General features: G+C 46.2%; 1 protein-coding gene across 1 annotated transcript in view; it reads right to left on the bottom strand.

Annotated features, from left to right (window-relative positions):
- The window catches only part of mybbp1a (MYB binding protein (P160) 1a), a 110,386-nt gene that overhangs the window by 74,398 nt on the left and 19,791 nt on the right, over nucleotides 1–16,197 (bottom strand). The window contains 2 exon segments of the mRNA XM_070857366.1: nucleotides 9,616–9,733; nucleotides 14,692–14,859. Of these exon segments, the coding sequence (XP_070713467.1) occupies nucleotides 9,616–9,733; nucleotides 14,692–14,859 (286 nt within the window).

Below are 16,197 nucleotides of genomic sequence, written 5' to 3'. Positions count from 1 at the left end.
GTTCTCGCTTATCCATTTTACTAGTTACATCCTCAAAAAACTCTAGAAGATTTGTCAAGCATGATTTCCCTTTCATAAATCCATGCAGACTTGGACCGATCCTGTCATTGATTTCCAAATGCGCTGCTATTGCATCTTTAATAATTGACTCCAGCATTTTCCCCACCACTGAAGTCAGGCTAACGAGTCTATAATTCTGTTTTCTCTCTACCTCCTTTTTTAAAAAGTGGGGTTACATTAGCTACCCTCCAGTCCATAGGAACTGATCCAGAGTCCATGGAATGTTGGAAAATGACCACCAATGCATCTACTATTTTTAGGACTACTTCCTTAAGTACTCTGAGATTCAACTATCAGGCCCTGGGGACTTATCGGTCTTCAGTCCCTAAAAAGGATTTCCTGACTAATAAGGATTTCCCTCAGTTTCCCCTTCTCGGTCCCCTAGTATTTTTGGGAGGTTATTCGTGTCTTCCTTAGTGAAGACAGAATCAAAGTATTTGTTCAATTGATCTGCCATTTTCTTGCTCCGCATTATGAATTCACCTGATTCTGACTGTAAGGGACCTACATTAGTCTTCACTAATCTTTTTCTATTCACATAGCTATAGAAGCTTTTGCAGTCAGTTTTTATGTTCTCTGCAAGCTTACTTTCATACTCGAGTTCCCACCTCTTAATTAAACCCTTAGTCCTCCTCTGCTGAATTCTAAGTTTCTCCCAGTCCTCAGGTTTGCTGATTTTTCTGGCCAATTTATATGCCTCTTCCTTGGATTTAACACTTTCCTTAATTTCCCTTGTTAGCCACGGTTGAGCCACCTACTCTTTTTTATTGTTACGCCACACAGGGATGTACAATTGTTGTAGTTCAGTTTTCACCAGATCTGATGGGGTGAAACATTAACTCGTCTCCTCAATTTCCTATTTTCCCTCTGTCTTTCCTTCCTCTAACTTTCACTTCAATAACTCGGTGTTGACCTCGAGCCCTTTTTTAGAATGGAATGGGGAAGAAAGCCTGACGGAGGGATAAGCTGCTACAGAACTCCAGTTGGTCACCAGATGTCGCTGCCGCACTGCACCCCAGCTCCATCTATAGACTGACTGCAGCAGATATTGGAATCCTTTCTTCCTGCCAGGCTGCGTCAACCAGTGGGACTTTCAATTCCGGAGCTCTGTACTTTCACTTCTTCAATCCAACAGAATGGCAGAGCTCTAGGATCGCTCTATAGTTACTTCGCTGCCCCAACCTGTGCAAGAACACCACCGCAGGTCAGGGCTACAAATAGAGCTGGAGCGCCAGGCCCTGGAATATCATGGGCAAAGGTGCAGCGAATAAGGGTATGGGGCCCAGAAGAGGCGAGGGCCCAGGGGCAGCATGGGCCAGCCCACACTGTGATATGTGTGCGCACTAGGTCCGTGCAGCAGAGCGGATCTTCAGTTGTCCTGGTTAATCCTTGCCACTGGATAAAGGCCTAGCTCTGTCAAGCCTGTATGGTGGCTGGTGTGCAACAGGCACCACACGTTAAAAAAATCTACGCACAGGCATCTTCCACCCTCTCAATTGGAGTTCAGGACTGGAACATCGGGTCCTTCATTGAAACATCTGTGAACTCTTGTGGAAGCAAGTCATCCTCGTTCGAGGGAACACCTATGATGATGATGATGATTTACTTCTATTGCACAAATACTTAAAGTGCTCAGAAGAGTGCAGAACAAACAGTGGCAAAAAGGTTAATGCAGCTCACAGGACTGACAGTAATTAATGATAACCACAAGCTCAGTTAATGCAGGCCTCCAGACAGCCACAAAATGGAGATGACTTCCTGGGACTCCATCTGGTTAAAGGTCAGTGAGCTTAGCCTAGGGGTGCTTCTCCTGTTAGACCAGCAGCAGCCCACCTGCCTCGCACGGATCCAGCAAGGGAACAGGCATGACATGGCGGGCAGACACCAAGTGTTCAACGATCCATACTCTGCCCAGAAGAAAACACGTTTTAAAGCATACACTACTAACTGTGGCTGTGCTGCCCGCAGGTTGTCTATGTCGCCTTTAACGGCGCTAAAGCGAGACTAGACTCAACATTAAAAGAATCATTTTAGCACAGCTGTGCACTAATCAGGCTTTCCTATGTAGACTATGCTTCCCTTGTTACATTAAGTGATTCTTTAGCATCGACTCAGTGGTAGCACCCTCGCCTCTGAGTCAGAAGGTCATGGGTTCAAATCTCACTCCAGGGACTTGAGCACAAAAATCTAGGCTGACACTCCTAGTGCAGTGCTGAGGGAGTGCCGTATTTCAGATGAGACGTTAAACAGAGGCCTCGTCTGCCCTCTCAGGTGAACGTAAAAGATCCCATGGTCACAATTGAATGAGTTCTTCCTGGTGCCTTGGCCAATATTTATCCCATAACCAACATCACAAACAGATGATCTGGTCACTACCACATTGCTGCTTGTGGGATCTTGCTATGCACAAACTGACTACCACGTTTTCTACATTCCCACGGTGACTACATTTCAAAGGAACTTCATTGGCTGCAAAGTACTTTGGGACGTCCTGGGGTCGTGAACAGTACTTTAAATATGCAAGTATTTATTTTTTTACATTTCTCTTTGCATCCACGAGTCTCACTCTAACAAAGGAGCAACGACAAAGTTCCTGAATGCTGAACAGTGAAAGCGATTCATGTCTGCTTAGTGCACCTCTTGACAGTGAAATAAGAACATAAGAATTAGGAACAGGAGTAGGCCATCTAGCTCCTCGAGCCTGCTCCGCCATTCAACAAGATCAAGGCTGATCTGGCTGTGGACTCAGCTCCACTTACCCGCCCGCTCCCCATAACCCTTAATTCCCTTATTGGTTAAAAATCTATCTATCTGTGATTTGAATACATTCAATGAGCTAGCCTCAACTGCTTCCTTGGGCAGAGAATTCCACAGATTCACAACCCTCTGGGAGAAGAAATTCCTTCTCAACTCGGTTTTAAATTGGCTCCCCCGTATTTTGAGGCTGTGCCCCCTAGTTCTAGTCTCCCCGACCAGTGGAAACAACCTCTCAGCCTCTATCTTGTCTATCCCTTTCATTATTTTAAATGTTTCTATAAGATCACCCCTCATTCTTCTGAACTCCAACGAGTAAAGACCCAGTCTACTCAATCTATCATCAGAAGGTAACCCCCTCATCTCCGGAATCAGCCTAGTGAATCGTCTCTGTACCCCCTCCAAGGCTAGTATATCCTTCCTTAAGTAAGGTGACCAAAACTGCACCCAGTACTCCAGGTGCAGCCTCACCAATACCCTATACAGTTGCAGCAGGACCTCCCTGCTTTTGTACTCCATCCCTCTCGCAATGAAGGCCAACATGCCATTCGCCTTCCTGATTACCTGCTGCACCTGCAAACTAACTTTTTGGGATTCATGCACAAGGACCCCCAGGTCCCTCTGCACCGCAGCATGTTGTAATTTCTCCCCATTCAAATAATATTCACTTTTACTGTTTTTTTTCCCCCAAGGTGGATGACCTCACACTTTCCGACATTGCATTCCATCTGCCAAACCGTAGCCCATTCGCTTAACCTATCTAAATATCTTTGCAGCCTCTCTGTGTCCTCTACACAACCCGCTTTCCCACTAATCTTTGTGTCATCTGCAAATTTTGTTACACTACACTCTGTCCCCTCTTCCAGGTCATCTATGTATATTGTAAACAGTTGTGGTCCCAGCACCGATCCCTGTGGCACACCACTAACCACCGATTTCCAACCCGAAAAGGACCCATTTATCCAGACTCTCTGCTTTCTGTTAGCCAGCCAATTCTCAATCCAATGCTAATACATTTCCTCTGACTCCGCGTACCTTTATCTTCTGCAGTAACCTTTTGTGTGGCACCTTATCGAATGCCTTTTGGAAATCTAAATACACCACATCCATCGGTACACCTCTATCCACCATGTTCATTATATCCTCAAAGAATTCCAGTAAATTAGTTAAACATGATTTCCCCTTCATGAATCCATGTTGCGTCTGCTTGATTGCACTATTCTTATCTAGATGTCCCGCTATTTCTTCCTTAATGATAGTTTCAAGCATTTTCCCCACTACAGATGTTAAACTAACCAGTCTATAGTTACCTGCCTTTTGTCTGCACCCTTTTTTTAAACAGAGGCGTTACATTAGCTGCTTTCCAATCCGCTGGTACCTCCCCAGAGTCCAGAGAATTTTGGTAGATTATAACGAATGCATCTGCTATAACTTCCGCCATCTCTTTTAATACCCTGGGATGCATTTCATCAGGACCAGGGGACTTGTCTACCTTGAGTCCCATTAGCCTGTCCAGCACTACTCCCCTAGTGATAGCGATTGTCTCAAGGTCCTTCATTCCCACATTCCTGTGACCAGCAACTTTTGGCATGGTTTTTGTGCCTTCCACTGTGAAGACCGAAACAAAATAATTGTTTAAGGTCTCAGCCATTTCCACATTTCCCATTATTAAATCCACCTTCTCATCTTCTAAGGGACCAACGTTTACTTTAGTCACTCTTTTCCGTTTTATATATTGGTAAAAGCTTTTACTATCTGTTTTTATGTTTTGCGCAAGTTTACTTTTGTAATCTATCAACCTTTCTTTGTTGCTTTCTTAGTCATTCTTTGCTGTTGTTTAAAATTCTCCCAATCTTCTAGTTTCCCACTAACCTTGGCCACCTCATATTCATTGGTTTTTAATTTGATACTCTCCTTTATTTCCTTGGTTATCCACGGCTGGTTATCCCTGCTCTTACCACCCTTCTTTTTCACTGGAATATATTTTTGTTGTGCACTATGAAAGAGCTCCTTAAAAGTCCTCCACTGTTCCTCAATTGTGCAACCGTTTAGTCTGTGTTTCCAGTCTACTTTAGCCAACTCTGCCCTCATCCCACTGTAGTCCCCTTTGTTTAAGCATAGTACGCTCGTTTGAGACATTACTTCCTCACCCTCAATCTGTATTACACATTCAACCATACTGTGATCACTCATTCCGAGAGGATCTTTTACTAGGAGATAGTTTATTATTCCTGTCTCATTACACAGGACCAGATCTAAGATAGCTTGCTCCCTTGTAGGTTCTGTAACATACTGTTCTAAGAAACAATCCCGTATGCATTCTATGAATTCCTCCTCCAGGCTACCCCGTGCGATTTGATTTGACCAATCGATATGTAGGTTAAAATCCCCCATGATTACTGCCGTTCCTTTTTCACATGCCTCCATTATTCCCCCTTGATTATTGCCCGCCCCACCGTGAAGTTATTATTTGGGGGCCTATAAACTACGCCCACCAGTGACTTTTTCCCCTTACTATCTCTAATCTCCACCCACAATGATTCAACATTTTGTTCATTAGAGCCAATATCGTCTCTCACAACTGCCCTGATATCATCCTTTATTAACAGAGCTACCCCACCTCCTTTCCCTTCTTGTCTATCTTTCCGAATTGTCAGATATCCCTGTATGTTTAATTCCCAGTCTTGGCCACCCTGCAACCACGTTTCTGTAATGGCCACCAAATCATACCCATTTGTAATGATTTGTGCCGTCAACTCATTTACTTTATTTCAAATGCTGCGTGCGTTTAGGTAGAGTGTTTTAATACTAGTTCTAAAACCATGATTTTTAGTTTTGACCCCTCCTGCAGCCCCTTTATATTCATACATATTGTCCCTTCCTATCACCTTGTGGTTTACACTTACCCCAGTGCTACTCTGCTCTGTTGCCTCCTGCCTTTTGCATTCTTTCTTGGGGTCCTGTTCATCTGGGTCACTGAGGCAGAGTACAGGCCTCTGCTAGTTCGGGTGTGACTGATAATATTACCGTGGAGGGTGCACACATCCGCTTCAGTGTTTCAAAGTGATTATAAGCTATTAAAGAGTCAGGCACAGTGGGGAGGGAGAGTGGGAAACGGGATGTGGATCAAGCGGGACGTGAGGGGCCGAGCGGCGACATTTTGGGTAGATATACAGCAGCAGTGCACAGGAGCGAGGTACAACATTTTAACATTAAAATTCCTGTACCCTGAGGGAAGTATGGGCTATGCCTTTAAAAGTGCTGCAAGTGCAGCAAACTTTGCTGGCAGTTGTGAAAACTTCCAATTAGAAATGAGAAAACTTTCAATCAGGAGCGATGTAATGGATACAGAGGAGGTTTACCAGGATGTTACCAGGGATGAGGGCTTCCATTCTGACGAGCGGTTGGAAAAGCTAGGACTGTTCTCCTTGATGCAGAGGTCAAGAGGTGACCCAAATAGGAGGTTTACAAGACAGGTGGCAAGTAACATTCATGCCACACAAGTGCCAGGCAATGACTATCACCAACAAGCGAGAGTCTAACCACCGCCCCATGACATTCAACGGCACTACCATCGCCGAATCCACCACCACCAACATCCTGGGGGGTCACCATTGACCAGAAACTTAACTGGACCAGCCACATAAATACTGTGGCCATAAGAGCGAGTCAGAGGCTGGGTGTTCTGCGGTGTGCATCACACCTCCTGACTCCCCAAAGCCTTTCCACCATCTACAGTGCACAAGCACAAGTCACTTGCCTGCATGAGTGCAGCTCCAACAATACTCAAGAAGCTCAACACCATCCAGAACAAAGCAGCCCACTTGACTGGCGTCCCATCCATCAGCTTAAACAGTCACTCCTTCCACTACCGGCGCACCGTGGCTGCAGTGTGTACCATCTACAAGATGCACTGCAGCAACCCGCCAAGGCTTCTTCGGCAGCACCTCCCAAACCCGTGACCTCTACCACCGAGAAGGACAAGGGCAGCAGGCGTATGGGAACAGCATCACCAACAAGTTCCCTTCCAAGTCACACACCGTCCTGACTTGGAAGTATATCGCCGTTCCTTCATTGTCGCTAGGTCAAAATCCTGGAACTCCCTCCCCAACAGCGCCGTGGGAGTACCTTCACCACACGGCTTGCAGCGGTTCAAGGCGGCGGCTCACAATCACCTTCTCAAGGGGCAATTAGGGATGGGCAATAAATGCTGGTCTTGTCGGTGACGCCCACATCTCGGAACGAATAAAAAAAAGGTGAGAGGTTTTGATAGACTAGATAGAGAAAAAACATTCGATGAATCTATTCTCTGAAGGCTGTATCTGGGGGAATCCTACATTGTGGCTTCTGCAACAGCAAAATAAAGGCCATCGGGGAAGGGGGGGGGCCACCTCCTTTCAGACAAGGTGGACTCCTGAGGTCCCGCAGAAAAGCCCACCGACATTTCTGCTATGCGTCAATCGAGGCAACTGTCTCTTTAAATGTTCGCACCACAACCACACAGGCTGTGACCACACTGGAGATACAGCTTCAGCAAGAGAATCGCATTGGTTACCTGGCTGCAACAGCAGTTAATGGATCGCCACCTGTAACCTTCTAGATGCTACCATAACTCAGTCTCCGACCACAGACGGTCAGCGGATTAACAATTGGTGCAGGTCACAGGCACATTTACTGTTTGCAGCAAGGCTGCAAAAACCCGCATTTCAGCGAGAGAATCAAAGGAAATTAAAAGTCAGCTGGCCTCTGCTCATTTCTATAAAGGTCATTGAAGATCATCTCAAAGCCACTGCATTGAAACGGTGACTACATGGCAATACTTGCGCTGACAGGCAGATAACCCCCTCTCCCCATAAACATCAACCGTTTCCATTTCAAGCTTTCGTAATCATTGTTCCAAATTATAAATCAGATGGCCTTTAAACTGTCCTCTCGTTCCTCATAGTCGGCAAATATGCCATCCTATGCAGCAGCATCGAGAGAGACACTAACTGCACTTCCACCTACTTTAACACATTTTTTCTCAGTGTCCCAACACTGTAACTCCCCAACTTAACTTAAAATTCCCATCATTCTGCTATGTACAGGCTTTGAAAATCCGAGATTGATATCATCTAACCACCAGTTCTGTTTTTTCTAGTCTTTGCTACTCTTCCCAATCTTTGTTGGCTTGTGTCGGTGTCAGCTTGGCTCAGTGGGTAGCACTTTCGTCTCTGAGTCAGAAGGTTGTGGGTTCAAGACCCACTCCAGAGAATTGAGAATTAAATCTAGGCTGACACTCCAGTGCAGTGCTGAGGCTCCCGGAGACATTATACCGAGGGCCCGTCTGCTCTCTCAAGTGGACGTAAAAGATCCAATTGGAACTATTTCAAAGCTGAGCAGGGGAGTTAACTCCGTTGTCCTGGCCAATATTTATCCCTCAATCGACATAACAAAATCAATAGATTATCTAGTCATTATCACATTGCTGTTTCTGGGAGCTTGCTCGTGTGCAAATTGGCTGCTACGTTTCCCACATTACAACTGTGACTACACTCCAAAAGTACTTCATTAGCTGTAAAGCGCTTTGAGACGTCCGGTGGTCATGAAAGGCACTATATAAATCCAAGTCTTTCTTTCTTTGCACTGTTTTTCCTTATTCCTTCTGGGGATGTGAGCGTTGCTGGCAAGGCCGGCAATTATTGCCCGTCCCTAGTTACCCCTGGAAGGTGGTGGTGAACCTTGAACCATAGTGCTGTCAGGTAGGGAGTTCCAGGATTTTGACCCAGCGACGATGCGGCCCTGGCCTATTACTCAGGCTTCTCAATTATTGAAACAAAACCCGAGAATCATTCGTAACACAGAATGTTCAGCAGGAGCAACAGCTCTGGACGTATGCGCCAATATTCATCAACACCCACAAGCTGCCACGGACCCTCGGTGTGCACAGTGACGGGTACAGGTCGTGTCTCCTCTTAACAAAAACTAGAATCTCGAATTCATCCAATTCCCTTTTGAAAGTTACTATTGAATCTGCTTCCACCAACCTTACAGACAAGAGCATTCCAGATCAGAACAACTCACAGTTTTAAAAAAAAAATCCTCTCACACCGCCCCCCGCCCCCCAAACCAGGCTCCTTTGTCACACTGCCCCCGCCCACCATCAACCAGGCATGCTGACTCACGAGAAGTACAGCTGTCACCGCTCTTGCCACTGGATTTAATGGTATTTGTTGCAATTTCTAAAAACAAAACTTCAAATAAAAGAAATAACTTGCATTTATAAAGTGCCCTTCATGACCCCAGTGAATTACGATTTTAAGTATAGCCATTGCTGTAATGTAGGCCAAACGTGATAACCAAACTGCACATTGCAAGGCCCCACAAACAGTAATGAGATAAATATTGGCCAGGACACTGGGGAGAACTCCCATGCTCTTCTTCCTAGTGCTATGGGATCTTGACCTGGGAGAGCAGATGGGCCAATATTTATCCCTCAACCAACACCTAAAACAGATTATCTGGTCATTATTACATTGCTGCTTGTGGGATCTTGCGGTGTGCAAGTTGTGTTTCCTGCGCTTCCTATATTACAACAGTGACTACATTTCAAAAGTACTTCATGGTTGTAACACTTCGGGATGTCAGGAAGTTGTGAAAGGCATTATCTAAATGCAAGTTTTTTGTCTCTTTCCTTCATCTTAGTTATTCAAGTTATTTCATTGCCCAAACACATCAACACTTTTAAGTTGGAAGTTAGACTTTCTGTTGGCAATCAAAAAGTTCTGACACTGAACACCACTCATCAGAGAATGCCTGTACCTGAGCAGAAACCACATGGTCCCCATAGTGCCGCATCACCTCTCCTGTGAGAACGAGTTTGAGCTGGGGCAGGGTTAGCAACGGTAACATGCCACCGAGTAGCCGGAAACACAGATAGCTGAATAAGGGAAAAGAACAGAGCAGACACACCGTTAGTTAGAGGACACAGCCTGGAAATATTGAAGGCTAACAAATCAACGCAGCAGCACAAATCAAACAAAAGAAAATAATTTTTTCAATGAAACAATTAATTTCTGTTCTGTGGGTAAAGCAATTCTGTGTCATGGACGAGCTTATCCTCCTGATGTTGCCCAAGAGTCATCTACAGCATAGTTGTAATCGTCTACTGCTAATTTGGTACCATAGTGGTTATGTTATTGGACTAGTAATCCAGAGGCCTGGAGTTGCTGGGGAATTTAAATTCAGTTAATTAAATAAATCTGGAATATAAAGCTAGTGTCAGTAATGGGGACCATGAAATTACCGGATTGTCACAAAAACCCATCTGGTTCACTAATGTCCTTTAGGGAAGGAAATCTGCAGTCCTTTCCCGATCTGGCTGACATGTGACTCCAGACTCGCAGCAATGTGCGTGACTCTTAACTGCCCTCTGAAATGGCCCAGCAAGCCACTCCGTTGTATAAGGTGGCTCACCACCACCTTCAAGGGCAATTAGGGATTGTCAATAAATGCTGGCATTGCCAGCAATGCCCACGACTAGTGAATAAAATTTAAAAAAATCAGAAGGCAAATTGTAACTGCTTGTCAAGTGCTGTGGTCAGAGTATTATTGTAACTATTTGTCAAGTGCAGCGGTCACTCAGAGGGCAATTACAGTTGCTTGTAAAGTGCTGCGGTCAGAGGGCAATTTTAACTCCTTGTAAAGTTCAGACTCTCAGCCAATGACTGGCTTTCTTTCTCTCAAAAAAAAATTGTTGGCCACAAAACCAAGTGTGATAGGCAGGTGTACGCTCGACTTACGAGAAAGAGAGAGGGACCAAGAGCTGAGATTCTCTGCCTTGTTGGAAATACTCAGTACTACCACTAGGGGACACCACTGCTCCATCTTCCTGTGGTCTGGAGGGAGAACCAAATTCCCCAAAAATGGGAACGAAAATCTCATTGACTGCTTGGCCAGAGCGCACAAGATCATGGCCAAAAATAGTTATTTTTAACTGCAGCAGCCGTGTTTTATTTTGTGTATTATATATTTTGTTACTGAACGGTCCATTAAAAATCAGCAGTTTTAATCTTGACTTGGCTCAATAAAGTACAGAAACCCCACCCAATATCGGAACTGTTGAGGGGTTTGGATGTGTACAGGGCTCCCATTGTCACGGAGGGGGGGGACCCCTGTGGAACTCCAGGGCCCTATGCTGTACGGCTGGTATTTTCTATGTAACTAATAGCAGTAAATCACAAAAGGAATGTTCATTTTTCCTCCAGCACAAGAAATGATACTCGGAACATGGCCACTCTGTTCGCACGGGAATAGTGTGTCAGTCACATCAGCACAATACAATATCCTTCCTGAACCCCAATGTCGATTCTGAAGCACCAATGCAATTAAAGAGTGAATCAGACCAGCCAGGCTGCCGAGCAACAGGGAACGTGCTGACCCTCCACTCCCATTTGCTATCATCATCATCATAGGCAGTCCCTTGGAAGCGAGGAAGACTTACTTCCAGTCCCTGTCACAGGTAGGACAGATAGTCGTTGGTGGAAGGGGTGGGTGGGACTGGTTTGCCGACGCTCTTTCTGTTGCCTGCGCTTGCTTTCTGTTTGCTCTCGCCGATGAGACTCGAGGTGCTCAGCCCCATCCCGGATGCTCTTCCTCCACTTAGGGTGGTCTTTGGCCAGAGACTCCCAGGTGTCAGTGGGGATGTTGCACTTTATCAGGGAGGCTTTGAGGGTATCCTTGTAACGTTTCCTCTGCCCACCTTTGGCTCATTTGCCGTGAAGGAGTTCTGAGTAGAGCGCTTGCTATGGGAGTCTCGTGTCTGGCATGCGAACAATGTGGCCTGCCCGTCGGAACTGATCAAGTGTGGTCAGGGCTTCAATGTTGGGGATGTTGGCCTGGTCGAGGACGCTAATGTTGGTCCACCCAGGGGATTTGTAGGATCTTGCAGAGACATCGTTGCTAAGGGGCCTACTGAATGGCAACTGCCCAGTGATGGATAAAAGCTGTAAATACGCCTCACAACTGGCACGTTTCAACAACGTTTCATCAAATGCACCTCACAGTGCCGGTTTGAAAGACCATCTAGCCAAGGTTACTGTCGGTCATGAGTGAAGTACCGCTTGCAGCCGGGGCGCTCGTGTGAGTGCAGTGTGCCCGCTGTACGCGATGGCCGGTATAATTTTTGACACTCGAGCTCCCAAAATATTATAATGCCACCGTGTTTTGCAAGACGGTTATAGCACCGGTAAGGATTATCGCCAAGCTCGATGGGCCAGCAGAGCATCAGGATGCGTGTAAACAACTTTTGACTAGAAAGCAGTTAGTCAATCTCAAAGTCTCTGAACCGCTGCTGCCAGTCTCGTCAATGTCTCAGAAATGAACATTTAACAAGGAGGGGATTTAAAGAGCGCTGCAGGGCGAATGGCAGTGGGCAGAAGGGGAGACTGAACAGCTGCTGGAACTGCCCGAAATACCCGGCCCGTTTAATACAGTTTAAGAGGCGCCTGTGTAATTGACACCTACGGTAATGACAAATGGTCAGCGTCGTTTGCCAGATATAGACATCTGTCGGTGTAAATGGTGGGGACTGTACTGAATCCCATCTTACACGTGTAATGGACGTATCCCTACGATCCTAGTCGCACCGGTTTGTGCTGCTCAGTGTACCAAGTTTATTCAGGCCAGTTCGGAACAAGTGCATTCCGAAGCTCACTGCAGTGGCAATGGAATTGCTGCGGGGCAGCTCATCATAGGGCTGCACCATAGAGAGAAGCAGGATGGAGCACTAGCCCCCAATTATCCATGCACAAGTTCCCGGGAACAATTAAGTAGTTACACGGGCATGTTTAACGGCAACAGTCAGCACCCACTCCTGTGAGCTGCAAATCATGACCAAAAGAGACCGACAAACATGCAGACGGTCTGATCTGGTCTCCCACTCGAGGAAGGAGGCAAAAATGCTTATTAAAAACCGGCATAACAGTTACCATAAGCAGATGTGTCTCACGCTGATTGAGAGCAGATATGTTAAAATACAGGCTATTTTTTGAACAGGTCGATAGTGATTATTCCTCTAGCGATGACACCACATTTAAAAAGTGCCTGGATGTGCACTTGGAAGTGCCGTAGCCTAGAGATCGAGAGCTGGAAAGTGGGATTAGGCTGGATAGCTCTGTTGGCCGGCGCGGACACGATGGGCCGAAATGGTCTCCTTCCGTGCTGTAAATTTCTATGATTTTTTGACATGCCTTCCAATGTAGTTTAAAGGTGGAAGGAATGTCAGTGTGAAAGTCAACTTGATGAATTTTATGCTGGGCAGCAGTGAATGAATTAATGCACAAGGCACAGGTTTGTAGGTCAAAAAACCTACAGGAAGTCATAACTTCGGCCCAGCCCTTGATGTAGATTTAATCACTGGTTTCTCAGAACTAAACAGAACAAGCCTACAGTTCTCCCTCCCCTGCCTCTCGTCGGTCAGGAGGACAGTACATCACCTAGTGTGGCACTGAGGCATACAGGTCAGATTCAATTTCTGGTCATGGACAGGGCGGGGGTCGCGAGCTGGCCTCAGCCTCTCTGGGTTAGGGAAGGGGGGGAAAAAGGTCACTTCTGACCAGTGAAAGCAAGTCGAGTGATCATCGATCATTCGCAACCGTGGTGCTGTATTTGACCCAGAGACGAGCTTCTGACCACGTACCCACTCCATCACCACTTCCACCTCCGTAACTGGCCACCAAGTCCCATTCACCCATTACTCCTGTGCTTGCTGACCTACATTGCTCCCAGCCTGGCAACACCTCAATTTGAAAAGTTTCATTTTAGTTTTCAAATCCCTCCATGGCCTCTCCTTTCCCCTGCTCTGTAACCTCCTGCAGCCCTACACCTTCTGACATCTCCGCGCCCCTCGAAATAGGAATTCTAGCCTCTTGCATAATCCCGATTTTAATCGCTCCACCATTGGTGGCTGTGCCTTCAGCAGCCTAGGCCCCAAGCATGGAATTCCCTCCCTAACCCTCTCTGCCTGACTCTCCTCTTTTAAGACACCCCTTAAAACCTACCTCTTCGACCAAGCTTTTGGTCACCTGTCCCAATATCTCTATGCGGCTCGGTGTCAAATTTTGTTTGATAACACCTCGTAATGTTTTACTACGTTAACGGTACTAAATAAATGTTAGTTGGAGCTATTGCTGGATATATCCCACAGTTCGATAACTTAACATGTTATCCAACCAAAAAGGTGTTAGCCTTGGCTCATTGTGTAGCACTCTTGGCTCTGAGTCAGAAGGTTGTGGTTTAAAGTCTCACTCCAGAGACAGGAACACAAAAGGCTGAGAGTTCAGTGCAGTACTGAGGGAGCACTACACTGTCGGAAGTGTCACCTTTCGAATGAGTGGTTAAAGCAAATCTGCCCTCTCAGGTGGACATAAATGATCCCATGGCACTATTTCGAAGATGAGCTGGGGAGTTCTCTCCGGTGTCCTGGCCAACATTTATCCCTCAACCAACATAATTAAATCAGATTATCTGGTCAAGCTCACATCGCTGTTTGTGGGAGCTTGCTGTGCGCAAATTGGCTGCCGCGTTTCCTACATTACAACAGTGACTATACTTCAAAAGTACTTCATTGGCTGTAAAGTGCTTTGGGACGCCGCAAGTTCATGAAAGGCGCTATATAAATGCAAGTTATTTATTTTTCTCTCTTGACATCCAGGGTTCAGGCCAACATGGTCACAGCTCCGCCACCTGCTGACTCGTGTCCCGGGACAGGCTGCTGCTGAAAATAAGACACCTGGATTTACCTAAATCCACTCCCCAAAGATTCTGCAGAGGTGTCCCAACGTTATGGCTGCAACCTCTCGGTTGTTTGCTGATGTGGCGACGGTCACGGATACGTACCTGCTGGGCCCAGACTGGTCTCTGAGCAAACCGTTTTCCACCAGCTCCTTCCAGAACATGTCGAACGTTCCCTCCTGCAGGGCGACGCGCAGCAGGTCCAAGGCCAGGGGCGGCAGTGTCTGATCCTTCTTCACGGCCTTGCCGGCAAGTTTCAGCACCTCAATTAACCTGAGTCAGAAGGAGAAAGAAATTACTCAAACTGAAAAGTAAAAGAAAGACTTGCATTTATATAGTGCCTTTCACAACCACCAGATGTCTCAAAGTGCTTTACAGCCAATGAAGTGTTGTCACTGTTGTAATGTGGGAAACGCAACAGCCAATTTTCGCACAGCAAGCTCCCACAAACAGCAATGTGATGATGACTAGATAATCTGTTTTTTGTTATGTTGATTGAGGGATAAATATTGGCCAGGACACCGGGGATAACGCCCCTGGTCTTCTTTGAAATTGTGCCGCGGGATCTTTTACGTCCACCTGAAGGGGCAGACGGTGCCTCAGTTTAACATCTCATCCAAAAGACGGCACCTCCGACAGTGCAGCACTCACTCAGCATTGCACTGGAGTGTCAGCCTAGATTTGTGCGCTCAAGTCCCTGGATTGTGATTTGAACCCACAACCTTCTGACTCAGAGGCCAGTGTGCTACCCACTGAGCCACAGCTGACACTGCAACAGTTAGGCCTCAGTTGGGAGTACTGTGTCCAATTCTGGGCACCACACTGTAGTAAGATATCAAAGCCTTGGAGAGGGTGCAAAGTTGATTTAATAGAATGGTACCACGGATCAGAGACTTCAGTTATATGAAGAGACTAGAGAGAAGCTGGGGTTGTTCTTCTTAGAGCAGAAAAGGTTATGGGAGATTTAAAGAGGTATTCAAAATTATGGTCGGGTTTTGATAGTAGATAAGGAGAAACTGCTTCCAGTGGCAGGAGGGCCAGTAACTAGAGGACACAGATTTAAGATCTAGTACCAGGGGGAGACGAGGAGAATTTATTTTGACACAGCGAGTTGTTATGATCTGGAATACACTGCATGAAAGGGCGGTGGAAGCAGATTCAATAGTAACTTTCAAAGGGGAATTGCATACATACTTGAAAAGGAAAATTTTGCAGGGCGATGGGTAAAGATCAGGCGAGTGGGACTAATTGGATAGCTCTTTCAAATTGCCGCACAGGCACGATGGGCCAAATGGCATTCTACTGTGCTGTAAGATTCTATGATTCTATTCTACAGCCAGTGCTAGCGTCTCAGTGAAATGGAACAAGAAATACAGGAGCGGTGAGCCTGGCTGTAGTGTGGCCCTAGGGTTTTAGTGAGATGTTATGTTAGGGGTGTGACGCTTTTACACTGTGCTCATTTGAATGGGGAAAAGCATTCAGCAGTCCTATTATAGACTTTGCTCTGGTGTCTGGGAATCGCATTTCAGGTTGCCCAACAGCAGGATGAAGGTTACGTGACACTGGTGCCGGGAGCGATAGTGAAATCAGAGTGCTGCGTGGGTTGACCTT

Source organism: Pristiophorus japonicus, chromosome 16 (genome assembly GCF_044704955.1).
Source record: "Pristiophorus japonicus isolate sPriJap1 chromosome 16, sPriJap1.hap1, whole genome shotgun sequence".
Lineage (NCBI taxonomy): Eukaryota > Metazoa > Chordata > Chondrichthyes > Pristiophoridae > Pristiophorus > Pristiophorus japonicus.
This window is presented reverse-complemented; position numbering and strand designations above follow the sequence as displayed.